The 19,731-nt window shown below is 41.8% G+C and overlaps 1 protein-coding gene across 4 annotated transcripts in view; it reads left to right on the top strand.

Annotated features, from left to right (window-relative positions):
* Positions 1–18,837, top strand: part of BEND7 (BEN domain containing 7) — a 47,802-nt gene extending 28,965 nt beyond the window's left edge. For 3 of the 4 annotated variants that reach the window (XM_067317020.1, XM_067317035.1, XM_013943892.2), the window contains 3 exons: positions 3,617–3,736; positions 12,305–12,355; positions 16,840–18,837. In XM_067317020.1, the coding sequence (XP_067173121.1) occupies positions 3,617–3,736; positions 12,305–12,355; positions 16,840–16,901 (233 nt within the window). In that variant the 3' untranslated portion in view covers positions 16,902–18,837. The remainder of the gene's footprint in view (positions 1–3,616; positions 3,737–12,304; positions 12,356–16,839) is intronic. The other variant, XM_067317028.1, reaches the window with a different exon arrangement.
* Positions 18,838–19,731: the final 894 nt, after the last annotated feature.

The raw sequence follows: 19,731 nt of genomic DNA on the forward strand, positions 1-19,731 counted from the left end.
AGGCAATGAGAAGAGCTTCTATCAGTACACTGGCAGCAAAAGGGGGCAGGGGAACCAGGGGCAAAGGACATGGAAAAGGCTGAGGTACTTGGATGTTTTTTTGCCTCAGCATTCACTGGTTAAAGCATGCCCTCCAAGCCTAGTAGCACAGTCTGTGGGAGTGAACGGATATATATACTGAGGGAACTGGCCATTGCTATTGCGAGGCCACTCTCCATCATCTTTGAAAGGTCATGGTGATCGAGGAAGGTAAAAGATGCATCTTCAGGAAGGGCAGGGAGGATCTGGGGCCCTACAAGCCAGGCAGCCTCACCTCAGTCCTTGGGAAGGTTGTCGAGCAAATGCTCTTGACAGCCGTTTCCAAGCACATGAAAGACAAGAAGGTGATTGACAACAGCCAATAAGGATTTTTTGAGGGCAAGTCACATCTGAATAACTCAAGCGCATTCTGTGATGAGATGACTGGCTCTGTGGATGAGGGGAGAGCAGAAGGTGTTATCTTGACTTTAGCAAGGCCTTTGACATAGTCTCCCATAGTCAGTTTGACACAGTACAGCCAGTTTGATATGATTTGTGGATTAGGTAAGTGGACAATAAGGTAGGTGAAAAATTGACTGGACCACCAGGCTCAAAGGGTTGTGATCAGCAATACAAAGTCCGGCTGGTACCCTGTTATCAGTAGTATCTCTCAGGGATCACTAACGGGGCCAATACTATTTAACATCTTCATTAGCAACCTGGATGGTGGAATAGAGTGCCCTTTCACCAAGCTTGCAGATGATACCAAATAGTGGGGGGGTCCATACACTGGAGGGCAGGACTGCCATTCAGAGGGACTTCAACAGGCAGGAGAAATGGGCTGGCAGGAACCCCTTGAAGTTAGCAAAGGCAAATGCAGTGTGTTGTACCTGGCGTAGACTAACCCCATGCAGCAGGAAAGCCTGCACCCTGGCTGGCTAGAAAGCACATTTGCTGCTGGCAGAGTCAGACTCTCCTCAGAGGTGCTTGGCGGTAAGACAAGTGGCAGGGGATACAAGCTGGAACATGAAAAATTTGAAGTCGATATCAAGAAAAACTTTTCAACACGAGGGTGGTCAGACACTGGAACAGGATCCAGAGAGGCTGTGGGATCTCCTTCCTTGGAGGTATTCAGAACTCAACTGGACAGTGCCCTGAGCAGCATGATCTGGTTGCCCTGCTTTGAGCAGGAGCTTGGAAACAGAGACCTCCAGCAGTCCCTTTCGACCTGTGTGATTCTCTGACGAAGTGTATGTTGTGGCCATATCTTAGTCCTAATATGTCTTACAGAGTTTCTGGCAGACTTGATTTAGCCCCTTCCCTTGATCCTGGGGGAAGAAAAGGGAGGAGTTTTAGTTTCAACAGATAAATTTTATCTCTGATGGTACTACAAGGTACCACTAGTACAGTGGTACAGTACTAACAGTAACAGTGATCTTTATTGGCATTGCTAGTATTGCCCAAATGCTAGTACATGATCCCCATTAGCTTCATAGGGGAGACCATCTGTGAAAGCTGTCATGGAATAAGGTGCCAAGGGTTGATGCACTGTGGATCTTTACTCAGCCTGGCTCCAGTAGCACCCGTTTTCCATCCAAAGAGCTGGACTATAGGACACTGTGGTTTCATTTATTCGGCAAAATGACTGAGCCAGTATGAAATCTCCATGAGAACAACATCATGTTGTTTTCATTATTTCATTAGAACGTTCCTCCACCGCGTGCCCAGATATTCTTTAGTGGTACGCTAGCCCTGTTCCACGACACAGATACAAAAGCGGAGAAAAGGCTACATTCACGACAGAAATTAGGAGCGAACTTAAAGGAGAGACTGTTTGCTGGAAAATTGCTCTCCCTATCTGAAAACATTTTAACCACCATCTTTACAAGTAATTTAACACTTCTGCCACAGGATGATTAGCCAGGGAGAAATTCTCTTTTGACTTTGGGTGTGCAGTGGCAGTCGTTGAATCCGTGTTTTTCCTGTGTAATCGGTTTCCCTTGTGAGTCACATCAGGCTCTGTCTCAGAACTGGGAAGAGAAAAAGAAAGGGAATGCCACTGTCAAACAAGAAAAATTGATACAGGGGTGTTTGCTTTTTTTTAAAAAAAAAAAAAAATCAAAGCTATACACTTTAATTGACACTTTAATTCAAGAGAAGAGCAAGCAAGTTAATGAATCTGTTCTCCAAGGCCGCCAGCCTCTGGTTTCCTGTGCAGGCAGCAGAGAGAGGTAGATGTAATTCCCAAGTGCCTGATTTGCCTTTGGTGGCCTGGACACGGCCTCGTGCCACGGATGGCCTCCCAGGCCCTGGTCGCAAACGTGGGTTACTGCTGCATTATGGAAGTAGAACTGTAAGGCATTGATCAGGTTCCCGTTCTGTGCACTGTGTGAATTCAGAAGAGAAAGATTATTTCTACTGCCAAAGATCCTGTAATTGCTGAAAATTAGACACTGGCAACATTTGGAGCTGTACTAACTTCTCTGGGAAACCATAAGAGTTGGTCCTATGTCCTTGCCAATCAGATTGCAGAGGAAGGTATTGTTAAGTTGCAAAAATGTAAAGAATTTGGAGGGTGCAACTACTTTTTGGACCCTTTATACCTATCAGCTAGTTGTTTTGAAAGCATGTGTGTATAAAAATACCAAAGTTGTCACTGTTTCTTGAATGCTTCCCCACACCATTTGCATGACATTTATTCTCAAAGATTACAAATTCTTTGAGCTGGGACCAGTTTTTTTCCTTTGTTTGCCTGTCATATTTGGACACTGGGCTCCGAGACCTCTGACCAAGACTGCAATAGCAATACTAACAGTAATAATATTTTTTTTTATTTCTGCTCTTGTTTACTTTTCACACACCTCTCAGTTGCATGATGAAAATCAATTGCATCAGTTTCACTCCATTTATAATTTCATATTTCCAGTATAACATTGTTAGGTTTGCTGCAAGTATGGCACAGAATTTCCTTTTGTGTATGGATTTAAAAGGTAATGTTGATCCTCTATATGCTCTGTTTACAAAATATAAATTTGGACCTAAATGATACTTATTTTTCTCAGGAATGGCTTTTTTAAATAGCTTTAAAAAAAAAAATCTGTTCCATCTAGTTTGGCAGTATGATAACTGTGAAGATTTCTGCAGTGGTAGGACTTGAATCTTTCCTCAGTTTGCTTGCAGCCCTAGAAACAATTCTGAGAATGGGATAACCGAGAGGAGATCTTCATTTCTCTACTTCTACCATATGTAAGGCATCATTTATAAGTATCTACCACATCTGGAGACTCAGTTCAAAGTACACTGCTATTTTTCTGTCATATTTTTGTGTGAAATTCATGAATGTAAGACAAAAAGTGTGGACATTTTCTCTAGTACAAGCTTTGTAAGTAGTAACTATGATATTACTGTGGTATTTATACACTGGGATGACTTTTGAATAATAAACATGTAAGGCACTGAGTTGGACCCTATTCTTACCATCTTAGGTTAGACCATTTAAATGCTGTATTTTGATAAAGTTTGTTTTATAAACCTCTTCTGCCTCCTTTTCTCAGTTCTGGTGGCACATTTAAAAAAAGATGGTATCTTTTTATTTCAGTCTTTACAGAAAAATACTGCACTGCTAACCATGTGGATAAACTTCCTGGTCCTAGGGACTGGGTCCAGATTCTTCAGGATCAAATTAAACTGGCAAGAAGACGATTAAAAAGAGGCTCAGGTATGTATAAAAACATAAGAAACAAGATGTAAAATTAAAGTCTTAGAGTCTTTCTATCCACAGAAGTGTTTTTCCTGTTGGCTGTAATTAGAGTTGTATATGTACAGTCTCAAAAGTTGGACCTCTTAAGTTTTTAAGTTTTCTGCCGAAATGTTAAATGCAGTGTTCCCTTATGTTTGGAATAGTAACAAGTTTAGGAGCTGTCTTTGCAGCCAATTAAATCAGACTTTTTTTTCTCAGTGGTTGCCTCTAACCTCTTTCCACAAGCACCCAAAACTTCTTCCCGGTGTTTGATGGAATTTGAGTCCTAAACTAGCTATACCAGCCAGGGTTGTAGGTAAAAGTTATTAAATTGTGTTATTTGGTCTGATAAGCCACTCACTTTACTGTTAGGACATAACCTAAATCACCTTTCCTTCTAAACTGTGTGGGTCTGGAAGGATGGATAAGTTTTCTCACGATTCCTTGCGAAAGAATCGGCATCATTGCAGCTGAAAAAAACCCTGCTTGTGCCTTTGAGGTCCTAGCAACACATAGGAGTGAGCATGCCAGCAGTGAGTAACAGGTAATTTAGGCAGGGATTTGCAGTAAAGCTGCTCAGCTTGGGCCAGGATAACCTGCGTGCTTGGGCCTGGGACCCGCCTGGCAGAGAGCTAGCTCCACGGTGAAGGCACAGCACTAAGCTTCTGCGCTGACAGCACGCAGCCACATTGCTTTCCTTGTGAACGATCAGTTCCAGCGGTGAGTGGCAATGTGCAGTCTCAAAATCCCCTGCAGGAATCTTGGGAATCGGAAAGCAGTATCACTGCACAAGAGATGTGTAATTACTTTATAAGCCTTAACTATTCTCCTCCCCATCTTCATGCCTGCTATCCTACAAGGGATTTCCTTCATACAGGGCTTCACTTACTCTTCCCTTCCTAGTGTTTTCTCAAGGGTTTCTCATGGTGAGATTTCCTGTCCATCTCTCCCATGCAGTATCTGACACCGTTGTGCATCACCTGTGCCAACATCCTTAAACATGTTCCATCGCTATTACTGTATTTAGCTGCCTGCCTTTTCCCCTCTTCTCTGCTGCCCTTCACTACAATTAAGTGCCTGTTAATATCTGCTGGTTTAAGGAATGAGAAACCTGATGGCTCCCCAGAGGTTTCCGGTGGTCCAGCTGGCTAAGGAGGGATGAGCTAGACCGCAGCAAATGAACAAACCATTTCTCTCCGTATCAGAGAGCCAACGTTTTCTGTCCAAAGCTGTGTCTCTGAAACGCACACCAAGGCTGGCATCTGAAATCATTATCCACAGTTTTGATTAATACCAGGAGGGCAAAGTGTAAGACTGGGAAAAAAAAAAAAAAAGAAGAACACCCAGAGACAGAAATAACGTGGAGGAAAAAGTGCAGACTAGTCAGTAGCGTGAGCTTCCTTGAGCAGAGCAGCAAACCAGCACTAGCCTTAAAAAGGGTTTCTTGTGTGCGTTGGGGGAGGGAGAAGAGGGGGATATAAGATAATCTTGTTAAAGACAGTGTCAGATTACTGGTGTTGTACAACAGGACTGCTTTCTCCCCGCTCTGAAGGCTGCTTGTCCCTCCCAGACTGGAAGAATGGCCCAGTGATGTCAGGCTTCAATAAGGTGAAGAGTGCAGTGCAGGGTGTGGGGAGCACAGGGTCCCTGGCTTATCTGCACAAGATCCCCTGGGAAAGAGGATTGACCTAATTTTGTTTTGATTTTTATTTTCTTTCATCCTTTTTTTTTTATTTGCTTTTCTTGATGCCTCTGCAGGATATTAATTAAAATGACAATGACATTCTGATTTTTGCCCTTTAAATGGGGCCACTTCCATCTCTGGCCTTTTCTCAGAAAGGGAGATCTAAGCAGGGGATATTGTCTCTAAGCTAGCAAGAGAATGAAGAAAAGAAGTGAAGCTGAATATAATGTGGCTGAATAAGATGGACTCCAATATCTGCCTCTACCTGCAGAGAGAAGCAAACCCATCAGCCTAGTATGTGGATGAGTAGCGAGCAGAAATATACCTAGCAGGCCCTCATTTTTATTTACTAAAATAAGCGCATGGCAACTGCATTGCTAGAAAGGCTCTCCCTTTTGTGTTGTTTAGTTTACTGGCCATTTCCTGAAGTGCCTCAGTTTCTTTCTGCCAGGCCACAGACCAATGTGTTCTTTTAGATCTAGCAGGAGTGACTGAAAATACCACCATGGCCATCTGCATATTACTGTCCGCTGCTTGGAGGTTCCTGCTTCTGCAGCTGAGCTGCCACAACTGATGGGCACTCGATGTTGAGCAAGCTCAGCCACGTTAACTCCAACCATCTTCACTGGTGGCTTAAACTAACCCACCTTGACCTTGCACTATAGCGAAGGAGTAGTGTTCACCTGTTCACATCCATGGCCTTTGTGACCATAAAGCAGTAAATACCAGCGGAGAGGCAGGAGCATAACAGCTTGGCTGCAATAATGTCTTGTTGAAACAAGATTTATTAGTACTTGTGTGTAATAGCTCTGAGTTTCTGATAGGAGGGACATAGAGCTGTACTGATCAGACCAAAGATTCATCCAATCCCATACCTTGTTTCTAACAGAGGCTGTTAACACATGCCTAGGGAGGTATATAGGACCAAGGGAAGGATATTGTGATGTTTGCTAGTACAAACATCTCATAACCCTCCACAGTTTTGTCCTAATGCAAGCCTGGTTATGCTGAGAGTTAAACCAATTCTAACTATTCATTGTGAAGCCTTACCAAAATCGTTAAATCTGTATGTAACTTAGACCAGTATGGGAGGGGAGAGCAGAGGAGAGAGGAGGTTTGATCTGCTTCGGGGAAGAGGTGTCACGGGACTCCCATGTTGCAAAACTTAGCTTTTAAGAACCTGATAACTGATGGAATTGCAGCCCATCACCTAAATACCTGCAGTCCCTCAGTAATGTGTGTGGAGAGCAATAACTGAGAAGGAGACCAACCAGAGTGAGTGCTGAGCAGGAACCACCCCCAAGTTAGATATTTGGATGTGCTGAGGAGCTAGGTGGGACTTCAGTCCTGTTTGCCGTGGGTTGTTGGGCTTCTCTAGCCCTTGGGAGTTCACAACTATGAGTCCTGTCCTTGAGCTAGGGGATCTGTCAGATTTGTTTTGCAAAATGCTATGAGGAGAAAGTGTTGATTCACTTCTGCCCTCTGCTACCTGTGGACAATAATAATCTATTGATTTGAGCACTGTTATGGACTATGGGAATGGGGGTTTAAATCCCTCCTCTGCTTTTGAAGACTTTGGTCCATACCTCCCCCATCTCAGGAAACTCTCTTGACCACCAGGTTGTGTGGGACTCAGTTGTGGCTGTTGAACTCTTCCAGTCTGTGTGACGTGTGGACCAGAGGTCCAGCCCTCCTGAGCACATGTCCTGACTCCTGTGCTCCAAAATCATTCTTAGTTTTGTCTGAGTTTGTGGGTGTAGGTCGAGGTGCCCAAAAATCAAATTTGAGCCAGAATTAAGCTAAACTGATCTGAGACTTCTTAAGCCAATATGCCTCCCTGCTAGTTGGTCGCACGTATTTATCTAAATCAGTTTCTAGTTCATTTTGATGCACAGGCTTTATATAGAAAAAGCTTAAGATGATCCAGTGCAGACTATTCAGTAGCATTTCACAGAAGCCACAAAACAACCTTTTAGTCACCACTGAGCTGGTCTAAATTTTGACTGCAGGAGTATTTATGAGACAAGGGGCAGGCTTTCTATTCTGCTTGCCTTCCTCTGAGCCATTTAGTCCATCCTCTGATTAGTTCTTCATTTCAAACCAGGCAGTAAGACACTGCATTCATGAGCAGCCCTCTATGCTTTATCCTGTGAAACATTATTTCAGTCTGATAACGTAAATCCTGCTCTAGCTTTCAGTGTTATTAATAATTTCAGATAATTCTAGCGAATGAGCAGGGTGGATCTGCTTTTTGTACCTCCTTCTGTAGAGCTTGCTCTCTTGAGTATTTCCAAATTAAATGAAATCTTGATCACTGAATCATAGATGCTGTCCAGCTTCACCTTGTTTATCATGTTTGGCTCATCTCCTAGAATTAGGGACAGAAAAGCTCCCAACTTGGAAAGCTAATAAAAAAAAAACACTTACAAATTCTGCTTTCTAGAAAATAGTTCCCTTGTGTAGATTTTGAAGGGTTGTTATCCTAAGCCAAATAGAAATTCATTTAAGTTTTGAATCAGTGACAATATTTTTCATAACTGGAAATGCTCTTTTTTAATTTATTTATTTTGCTTTGGCTTTTTCTTAGTTCTTTCAGATTATTGCCTGAGATCTGAGACTTGGGTGTTTTTTTTATTTGTTAGATCTGAGAATAAAGCTGAGAATAAAGTCACTACCATTAAATTTTTATTGGCCTTGTTCAGTCTTCAAAATTTCACAAGTTGGCTGTCACAAAGGGGAAGAGAGACTGTGAGGTTAATGTTACAAACAGATGTTATAATTAAAATTAAATAGTATGATAATATTTTTCAGCCTTGACTATGGGTCCCATTTCATGCCAGCAACGCAGAATGCTGGGGCATAGCTTCCTGGTGTCAGATCTGTCTTGTCCCAGCAGAGAAGCTGAGCCCTCTTGGCTGCTGGGATGGGATGCAAAGTGGCCCTGGATAGGAGGAAGTCAAAAGAAAAGGCATATGCATAGGTTTCCTCTCTTAAAGCAATGTGAATTACAATGCAAATGGCGTTGTGGTTTACTGCTACTCTGAGCAGCAGTGTTTCCCACCACGTAGTCCTTCCACCCTGCAAAGAGAATATGGGTAGGCAACTGGTGGCCTTGCCAGTGGCACTACAGAAAGGGACAGGCGACTATTAGCATAGAGATCTAAGATGGGTAAAATCAGAAGGAACTGAATTGCTCTTCGTGTCGCCTCTTCATTAGACATCATATCCAAGCCTTTTGATTACTCAACTCTTCATCCATTAATAAGCAACAGGTCAGGGGCTACACCTCTTCCAGTAAGTTCTTCCTCCCTTTTTATGTTTTGAAGAGCGTATAAGCCATTATTCTATAATGACTGCCCATTGCTTAGACAGGAAAGCTGATACTGTATGACTAATACTCCTAAAGTACAGAGGGTAAGAGCTGTTCATGCAAAGTAATTACATTGTATGTAACCTGGAAGCTTTTGATTGCCATACTCAATAAAGGAAAATACACCAATGTTAGAAAACATGCTGAAACTTTTCAGGCTGGATTAATTTAAATAAATTACATGCCATGATGTTACATCCTTAAACTGCTCCTTAAAATTAACATTACCTTGTTGCAATGTAAAATAGTGGCAACAAAGGAAGAAAAAATGCTTACATTCTTTCTGGAATATGCCTTTTCTCCTACATCCTTGTTCAAACTTCTGCTTTTGTTGTCTTGTATGATTTTCTTTTTCCCATTCTGTTTCTTCTTATCCTTCTTATTTCCCTGATTTGTGCTTTTGATATATAATCTATGTCTTGTGAGACAACAGATTCTATATCAGGTTGTTTTTTGTTTAGCAATAGACACAAGGCCAGAAAGGATGTAGAATGTATGGATATAGGAGTATGAGATGTGGTATAGTGCTTTTGTGGCCGGTATCTTACTTAGATAAAGATAGCAATATTAAAACAAGTAACTGCTGTGCTAACATTTCCAGTCCTGAACATACATGTACTTCTGTCCAAGGAGAAAAACAGCAGGTGTACACTTAAGTGATGAATATATATACTTAAGAAGCTAACCAATTTTGCGGGCGGGGGAGGGGAAATCCTCTAAGGAAATGACTACCAGGATTGTTTTGCAAGAACTACTGAGCTTTATCTAAGCAGAGGATAGAGAAGAGGTGCAGAATTCCCACAGTAGGATCTATTCCTGCTTGCCTTGTCTTGCAAGTTGGCTTAAGACAAGTAAAGTTTGGCTGACTGGCTGTGGGTGCGGTTGTTGAAGGCAAACTTTCTTTTCTGTTTGGAACGGAATGTGAAAAGATGCTGATTTACATCCATGTTAGAAGGTCAAGGTGTTTATCGTGCATTTGTGAGCAGGAGCTTTGCTGGTCATACTTCCCCTGAAGCTGTGGTTACTCATCCAGTTACATGGAACAAATTCAGGCAGCTACTGAGAAGAGTGAGTAGGCTCTCCATGCGTCTTCCTTTTTCCCACTCCCTTTCTGGTGCTGGCACAAGCATTAATGTGGCCATGCTGTCAGTTTTTTTAGCTATATCCAATCCCTGTGACTACATGACTGTGCTGCCATGAGGAATGGGATTGGAACAATTGGTGGGGAGCAGGACTTCATCTTTGAGCAGCGTCTCAGTCTTGCGCCAGGTTAAAATGGCTAGGTAACTAATTTTGCCGTCTTCAAAGCTGGTTCTGCAAATTTGGAGACTGAAGTCCTTATCTTTTGAAAGCTAGGTACTTCCTAGCTTCCACTTATTTCTTTCTGTATTTCTACCTTCCTCTAAGTTCGGTTTTACCAAGGGGTAAGAAGAGCCATTAGGTAAAAAGGTAACCACATCTCTAGAGTGACTTCAAGAGTCTCTGCTGAGACTTTCAAAAAACCTGTCACATGAGTGGATAGCATGATTGGCGTAGGCCCAAGGGCCCATGGGGAGGAATCTTTCCAGTCTGTTGCCAGGACTCATGTCTGGCTTCCCTGATTTTTTCATGGCTTGCATCTCTTCAATCCATGGGGCCAATTATAGCTTCCTCTCTTGTATGCTGGATGGCTATGCCACAGCCTCTGTTGGTGCAGGCAGGTCTTCGTAGCATAGCTAGAAGTTGGTCTCAAACTGTTGCTCCAGATGTTTAAATGGTGTATATCCCGTTGGATGGTTTTCAGCTGCTCATATCACCATGCTGTCTCCTCCCTTGCTCATCCAGTCTTTCCATCACTGTTAGTCTGGTCCAGACTCAAACCTAATCTGGAGGTAGAGAATCGTGTAACCTCTTCCCATTTATTGAGCCATCCCTTCCTTTCAAAAAAGATTTTTACAATAAGCTGTACTGAGCACCTAATTTGTTTCTGCTCAGAAACAAATTCTTATAGGAAGTGGAAAAAGGGTATTGGTTCAAGGCGCATTTCAGAGTAACTTGTAATTCCATGGCATGTGCTTGTCGGTGTTCCCCATTCAAACCTTCTGTGGGAGGAGAGCTGTTTTGTACTGGGGGCTGTTGGTCGGTTGGGTTTTTTTGTTTTTGTTTTAAATACAACTCATTTCACAGAACTGAGTACAGAGCATACAACTAAAAATTAAGCTGGCATAAATGGAAGTGGGAGAGAGCAACCTCTTGGTCTAAGGACAAATAGCCAAGAGTAGTTGGAAGCTGGAAACTGATGTAGATCAGCAGTTGGATTAGGTCTTCTTGTGATATCCTCATAAAGGCAACAACCCTACATCCTTGTGTGTAGGGCTATGTTGAAGATGATCAGAACAGTCAGTTTAGTTTCAAGTGTGAGCTGAACTGAGTTGCTCAATTTATCTATAGCCGTGGTCAGATTTGATGTCTGTGGATATTGTGCAATGAGTGGATATGTGTATTTGTGAGTAGGTGTATATCCTCCACATTGAACATGTACAATGTAATGGACATATCTGCCTGTTCCTTTATGACCACGCCTAATTTGCTTAAGTACTCTTGAAGATCTCATTGTGTTTTAAAGGTCTTAAATACCATGCTGAAGTGCCAAAGCACACAGGTAATAGGATTTTGAACAGGGCTTGTATGGGTTAGGCACCTAATTTCTGTTAGATGTCTAAAACTTAGTCGGGGTTCAAACACACACTCCAGGGTACTACAGTTTTAACAAGTTATTGCACATCAGCTGAGCCAAATTACCCATCTTTATGCATACCCTTGGCCTGTGGCAAATATGAGATGAACAAATTAGGCTTTTAGCCTTCCTTCACCGTGGGCTAAATTAAGTCAAATGAGCTTGCATAAGCTGTGGGTTGAAAGCATGTGTGTATATATACACTGTAACTGCCTATGTAGCTGAGCGGTTACATGCTGTTGTACTGCCCACCTGCATCTTTGAACACATTCTGCCTTTTCAGATCTGTCCCTCGCAGAATGAGCTCCCCTATAGTCACAGGAAGTTTGGGTGCACAAGTTAGAAATGGGAATATTCATAGTTTCTGCTTTGGCATTTGGTGCTGGCAGCTGTTGGAGGATGGAATACCAGCCTTCAAGGCTCTTCCTCCAAGGACCACCGGGACTGGCTTAACAAATAGGACTTTTCTTGTTTAATTTTATAAAATGATCCCAACTCCTTTTATCAGCTGGATGGCCTGAAACCTTAAAGGGAGCAGATATTACTCCAGCCCATTACTGGCACAACTGCTTATTAATACAAAACTCCCTCTTCTAAGTTTGCATTTTTATTGTATGACCTTTTCCTCCAAGAAGTGACTTTTTAACTGAGCGCTAGCATATTGCAGCTGAGGAAAGTAGATAGAAAATGCAAAATCACTCTACAATATGTAGCTTTTTAATCGCATTCCTGTATTCAGTAAAAGTAATGAGATTTCTTGTTTATATTTGTAATCAGCAGAGGCAACTGACTGTGATGAGAAGCCGGACATTTCTCTACTACAAACAGGTAAAATGCATTAAAATTTTTATCAGCTTCCAATGCGTGTGTTTGTTTATTTATTGCACAGAAGCATTTTTCAATAATCCTGGCATGCCGTGTGCAGTCGGGTAATTCCACACAGGACCCAGCTATCTAAGTTTTGAATACCCTGTATTAAAAACAAAACAAAAAAAACAAGAATTTTACAATTTCACCTTCTATTTCATATTCATAAAAACTCAAGTTTCACAGTAACAGCTAAGCTAAGAAGACAAGTAAGTGATGCTTCTTACTCCGTATAGTAACTTGTGCTCATCCCCAGTATTTCTGGGAGTTTTCAGAATTCTTAACCCAGTTATTGTCAGGGACAGACACAATAAGTTGTGTTACAGTATCTTTTCCCTTGTCCAAGATATTAGCAATAATATCTTGGATTTACAGAAGGATTGCAAATTTATGTGATAGTTAAGTGTTGTTTTACTTTCTCTTGAAGTGCAGCCACGCTGACTCAAAGCCTGACAGTTGTTAAACAGCAGTGCAGCTATGCAGTGGTGTGGATTAGGAAACGAAATTTCTGCATGCTGTTGTATGTGGTGTTGAAATTAAGATAAGCTGAGACCAAACTTTGGAGCACCCTCTTATTAAGAGTCAGTTCATCAATAGGTGCCCTGGTGGTAGGAACTGAGTTCCCGTTCTCTGAAAATGCAGTGAGGCAAGAATCTGTGTAGACAGTCCTTTGCCTGCATTTGTAATTTCACTGAGATGCAGCTTAATGTCCCCAAGGTCCAAGAGAAAGGAGATAAAACCTGTAGCAGACAAATAGGATCATGGCTTTGCAATTTCTGAGAAGAACAGGACATTACTGGTTGCTCAGTGCCTGGCCCAGTACCTGGCGGCTCCGGGGAGACGGGGACAGTAGCATCGCAGCATCTGCCTCGGCAGAGCCGCTTCCTAATCTCCCTTACGTAAGGGCCAGAGAAGGGTCCTTCGTACATGGGTGCTGTTGTGCTGGGGGCTAGAGCAGCAGCTGCCAGCAGCGGAGCCCCGTTGGTTGAAATGCTGCTGTCGGCGCACGTGCAGTTACTAGGGAATAGGACCAGTGAAGCAGTTGTGAGGACAAGCAGCTATAGTCTTGTTCTGGCATGGGCCCAGTGGGGGCTGGGAGCACGCGCTTGCTGCGAGCTGCCGTGCTGCTTTCTTGGCTAGCCGCTGAATATTTCAGGGTAGTAGTGTGATAATAGACGCAGGAAGCTCTGGTTTGAAAGGTCTCTTCCAAGTGACATCCTGTTTGTCTCTTTTATCAGGGAGGGAAGCAATTGTATTGAAAGCAAACCGTAATAAAGGTTGCTAATGCATCGTAGTGTTATCTTTTCAGTGCTCTCGTCATCGTATTAAGGAGCAGAATTATCGGATTGTTGTGCTTTTCTTTGAGCACAGTTTCTGTAGTTACCGCTTGCATCTCGTGTTATTGATGGAAACGAAGAATCCCTTTCCATTCTGCAGATCACTGCCGTTGTAGTCCGATTGCTCATACACCTTTTGAGCATCTGTGCGTACGCACGAGTCTTCAGCTGAAATACTTCTTTTCCAATGTATACTTCTCCGTACTATCTGTGGAAAGATGCCTAAATAAACCCTGCTGCAATTTGGTGGGGGAGGTGATGTTCACAGGCTGTAAGCCAAGCATTTGACTCACACCCATTATTATATATGTGCAAGTGCCTCTTTATAGAATGTATCAATGTAATATCATACTGTTCTTGGAAGCAAATCATTTAAAGTGATATACAGACAGTATAATGACAGTAATTATGATAGAGAGCCAAAATACAGATGCTTTCTATCAAGGAGTCTAGCAAAAGAGGTGGAATGTAACTTTTGCAGAGGTCTTTCCCTGTCTTAGTACAGCTGCTTTTATAAGGAGCTGTTACTGACGGATCGTTTAAAGGAGCCTTAGTGCGGTCTATTCAGCTGTCTTTTCTATTTAGCTTGAAAATTCTTTGGAGAAGAGTGTCTCTTACTGTGTGTTTGTACAGTGCCTGGCGCAACGGGCCTTGATCGTACATGACATCTCCAGGAGCTATTATAAGATAAATCAGGAATGATCAGTGGTTAACCTAGTATGTTCATAGAATAAAACCAAATGGAATCAGATTGCTTAAGGGGAGTCTGGCAGGAGATTGGACTGGAGAAAAGGTGGGGTGCTGAATCTATTTATGACAGACATCAGATGGTTACTGTCTTGGTCTTCAAGAATTGAACAAACTTGTGAAGCGAAAAAGCCCAGAATGAATGAATTGAATCAATATAAGTGTTAGCACAAAAAAAAAAAAAAAAAGGAAAACTCAGATGCCTTTAATCTACCGTTTCTGCTCAGTCAACCCTGCCCATGCCCCTGGCAATGTTTTGAACAAGATCTGGATACACGTGGAATATTGATGCTGAAATTCTTCAACCTACGCCTTTTCAGATTGCAGCCTATGACTGACACCTAAGGCGAGACACCTCAGTTAAAGCGTGGTTGCTCTCAGCTCTCTTCAAAGTTGGTGGGAAAAGGCATGCTTCCCCAGAAAGAAGTTCAGATCAGCTAAGTCAGTGTTGGGAGATGTCTCTCCATTGATGCCAGGAGGACTGTGCTCTTAATTCAGTTACGTTGTATAGGTACCTACAGTTAATTTGAATCTGCTGCCTCCTTGTCCAGCGTTAACAAAGTCCTGGACTTTGGGGAGAGCAGGGATGTTCTGTTTTCAAGCCCTCCTTTGGAACTTGAAACTCCTGTAAAAGATGTCACTAGTACATCTTCATAAAATGAAGGAAGACATTTTTGCCCAATTATATTTTAGCACTTCAGAGCACAAATCATGCTATCATTTTAGAATCACCCTAGATGCTAAGTGTGCCTTTGCTTTGCAAGCCGTTGATTGAAGGGTATTTAATGCAAACTGGAGGAATGGTGGCAGTTAAACTTACTGGGAACTTTGGAGCATTAATAGATAAATCCCAAGAAAATACTAGAAGAATTGTCTCTAACAAACATGAACAAAGCTCAGGTTTTCCCTTGTACCAGCGTTTGCACATACTAAAGCAGCCTGTTGCTTCATCTGAAGTCTGTGTCCAGACCTGAGCTGAGAAAGATCTGACAGCTCCCAGGCTAATTGCTGTGGAGTAACTGGAAAGACTGATTAGTTTCTTGGTGATCTAGGAACCCGAAAGGTGTCAGATAAATCTTCAGCAGAATGAAGATGTGCCAGCCTTTTGAATCTTTTTATGTAAGTCGGTATTGCAAAAAGGCTCCTCTTAGTTTAACCTGCAATTTACAACAGCATCTGGATTTAGTTTCAAAAAAAAAAAAAAAAGCATAATCCCTAAATTCTGCATGTGGGAACAAATTTAAGCCAGCTGCAAAACCCTTTTCATGAATCCTCGTCTCTAAAATTACATTTGAATGGTATAGGCAGCCCAGGACCATGACAGAGCCCTCCTTATACCTGTGCTTTGGACCGAAACTGTGCTGAAGGTTTCACATAGTTTCTTCCCGCTAGGGTTAACTTCAGAATGAGAAGGAATTTTGATATCCCTAAAAGGAGCAGAAAAAGCAACATCCCAATCCTCAGGTCCAGGGGTGATACAGCTTTGTGAAAAGATGAGAACAATCTCTTGGTAAAGAAACCAATGATAAGAAAACAGCAACGATCCAATTCTATACAGGTTGTCTCCTTTTCTCTTGAAATACAATATCAAGAAATCGAAACTTCAAAAAAAAAAAAAAAAAACCTCTCATCGAAACCTTAAATATAAATCCTTTATTGTAATATAAATCTTTATCCTTTCAGTGCATGATTGTATGAGTCTTTCCTTTTCATTGGGTTGTATTTGCTTCTTACACTGATTGATGTCTGTCTCCTATTTGCCCTGTGTTCTTAGTGCTATAGTTGTAATTCTTCTGTCTGTCTTTCATTGTTCTGTTTAGAAAAAATACATTCTTAAGGTGGTTTAAAAAAGATGACATATAATCATATAGCATACCTGGGTTTTTTTTTTCTTCTGCCGTATGCATTTAGACTGCTGTGGGGTTTTTTCAGTCTTTTCCAAAGAACATCCCAAAGTATGTACTCTAGATTTAAAATTCATGCGGTGCTTTTTTTTACTTCTTCAGAACCATAACTTCAAAGCGGTGAGCATTGCAGTACAGTTTGTGCCATATTTTAATGCAGCGCTTTACATCTGAAGTGGTGTGTACTATATTTTCTGTGAAAACCTATGCTCACAGATTATGTAGTTAAAATCTTTTTATTTAATTTGCTTTCTTTAGCCATTTGAGCTCTGCTCTAAGTGGAATTCAGCAATTGCTGTTGGCATACACACCAGCAGTTCAGCCCCATCACAAATAAAAATTAGAAACTCAAACATATAATTTCCATCATGTTTTTACAAATGACTGAATGGACTTAAAAAAAAAAACAACAACAACAACCAAAAACCTAATTTCTTTAAACTCTTTCTTCCTTCAGGTAACCTTTTTGACACGACAACAGATAGTCTGGTAGACACAAACCCAGATTTTTCTGCTTAAATTTTACATTCTGCATCAGTATTTTTAGCAGATAGAAACATCCTCTCTTTCGAATAATGCTACTGCAAGATCTGCGTGAGAGTTTCAGCGTACTGCAAGATGTGGATGTCCATACCGTTCTCCTTTCAAATTTCTGTTGTTTCATCCATTTCCCATGTCACCCGAAATAACAAAACCACCAGATCGTTTCACCATTTTTCATCTTAATTAAAGATGATTTTTCTCCGTATCCAATGCATCATTTAACTGAAGACATTCTCCTGCCTTGGTTTTTCCTTCCCGACTGTACTTTTCCCACGTGATTGTATGCTCGCCAGCAGCGTTTCATCTTAAGCTCTGCAGAGGCGAAGTAAAACATGGTGGGGTGGCTCCTCCCGGCCAGGGAACCGGGACGGCATCTTTCTCCAGCACGAGCCTGGGGGCTTGATGAGCCTTTCCCTAGGGGAACTGCTTTGCTCTTGTGGTTCTGCAACTTTTCCTTTTCTGGCTGCTTCTCTGTTTAAAGAAGGATGGTGCAAATGACCGTACGCAGCCGTAATTAAAAGGTCCCCGCTGGATTTAGCAGTAAAGCAGTCGAGCGGGGTTCGTGCCAGCAGTGTCGAATTCCTCACGTACGATAGGTAGAAGCTGTTGCTCGAACGCGTTGGAGCTCCCCTGCCTGGTGCTAGTGTGACGGCTCTCGAGGAGTTTCGTAGTGCAGGTGGCGCGAGGAGACGGTTTTCTCCCCGCTTTTTTCTCCAGCTTTCCCTGCCACCTCAATCTTAAAACATATTAGTTTGCTGATTTCCAGGAAGAGGGTCTTGCACACCGTGATTCGTCAACCACTGCCCTCGGGGACAATATTCACCAATAAAAAATAAAAAAGAAGTCGCCTTTTGACTGGCACTCAATTGATGTCTCAGCAGTTAAGATGAGTGAATTGATCAAGAAATTGCACTACCCTCTTAGGCGTTGAAAGGGTTGGTCCTTTCAGGTCAGGGCTAAGGCAAAATCTTTCGTGGCCCTCCACGCAAACTATCACTTCTGCACCTTTCGACAGCACTAAATTCACTTTAAAAACGTAGGAAAAAAAGTCTAGAAGGTCTTACCTGCAGCATATATTGATCACCAGACAGTTTGAGTGTGTTTCCTGGAACTTGAGAGATTGCTATAACCTTTACCGTTGTGTTTCATTTTCCTTCCTATAGTTTAGGCTCATCGGGTTTCTTTTCCTTGAAACTACTTGGCCTTTGAGTGTGTCAACTGAAGTGCTATTACAGAGTGGGTTTTTTCCCCCCAAATATTTAAAGATTTCTTTCTTTTTTTTAACAACCCTAAAGCCTGCTTCTCAGAAGCTACCAAATGCCCACAAATAACACTGAAGCCCCTGGGAGTGGCGCGTTCCCTCAGCGCCTTCTGAAAACTCGGGCTTTCTGCCCTTCCCCACCCATGTCCGATGTACTCCTAAGGATGACCGTGTTCTCTCAGAAACTGTGGAATACACTGAATGTGCACTGCGAACCTTAAAAGAGCCTTTCCCTCCTTCACGGCTTGGAGTTGCCTGCATCGGGCAGGGGCTCGCGGGTGCCCCCTCGTCTCCCTAGCGTAACACTTCAGCAATGGAATCGCCGTTTTGTAAATTTTCCAGATTTGCATTTGTGTTTACTTACTGTGACTACTGTTCAGACTTTCTTCAGAAATCTTTTTATAGGGTTTATTAGCAGAAAAGGAAAAAAAAATCATTCCATATTTAGGTAAAAATGTCTCAATCTTCTGTATATATGTTTTATTAATATGTAAATATTTAGATATTTTTAAATTACTATGTTCTTAATAAAGCGACAAGGGACTAGTTGTGAAATGGTGTATAACATTGTGTCGTGTTATCGATCTCTGGGAAACCCTCTTTGTCAGTTCAGAAAAGAAAACCTACAATAAATAACTTTAATTGAATGTGTATTTTCTGTGTTTTGTACTAGATTCCTGTATTTCAAAGGAATTACCTAGCACTTAAAGGACTGTGTAAGGAAATGTCTGGAAAAAATGAAAAGTTACTACCAGAATACGATTTTTCTAACTGTCTCAGACGGAAGCTCTTCTGCCTGCCAATCAGAACAATGGCTATATCAAATCTCATAATAACTCTTGAGTATTAAGTGCTGATTTGCTTGAAGTCTAATTTTAATTGAATTAGGTGCCTTTCTAATCTTCACTTAAAAGGTTAAGCTGTGCTTCTATGGAAACAACACATAGGAAGGACAAACCAATACTCATCGTTTGGAAGAGCTGCAAAAATATACGCTTGGTAATTTATTATCACACCCTCATCAAATGTTGTTTAGCCTTAGAAAATATTTCCTGCAAAAACATGTTCCTTGGTAATCTTCAATCAATTACAAGGAGGTAGTGAAGTGAAGGAACGACTTGGCACACCTTTCCGATTTTATGTCAGGAGCACTAGGGAGCAATTGCCAGTAACAAGTCTAGTGATAGTTTCATTTAAACTCCAGTGGTTGTACTGATCCACTGAAGCCAGGCACGCATCTTGCATCCATGTATATAGCACGAGTCAGCTATGTCACTGCTAACTGTGGAATACCTAAAAAGCAAGTAAATAGTGATTCAGTTTGCCTCTGCCCCCTCCATGTGACTAAAAATTGGCTTCAGATCTGAATGCAACTCGTCATTAGTACAACTAACGAACATCTGGGTGTATGGAACAAATCCATCCTTAACTAAACAACAATTATTTTCACTAACTGCTCTACACTGCGCGTCATCCCAACGTGGTTTTATTTTGCTTGACTTTCTCTAGCGTGGGGGAGGTTAAAATGCCGTTATTTGTCATGTG

This window comes from Apteryx mantelli, chromosome 1, assembly GCF_036417845.1.
Source record: "Apteryx mantelli isolate bAptMan1 chromosome 1, bAptMan1.hap1, whole genome shotgun sequence".
Lineage (NCBI taxonomy): Eukaryota > Metazoa > Chordata > Aves > Apterygiformes > Apterygidae > Apteryx > Apteryx mantelli.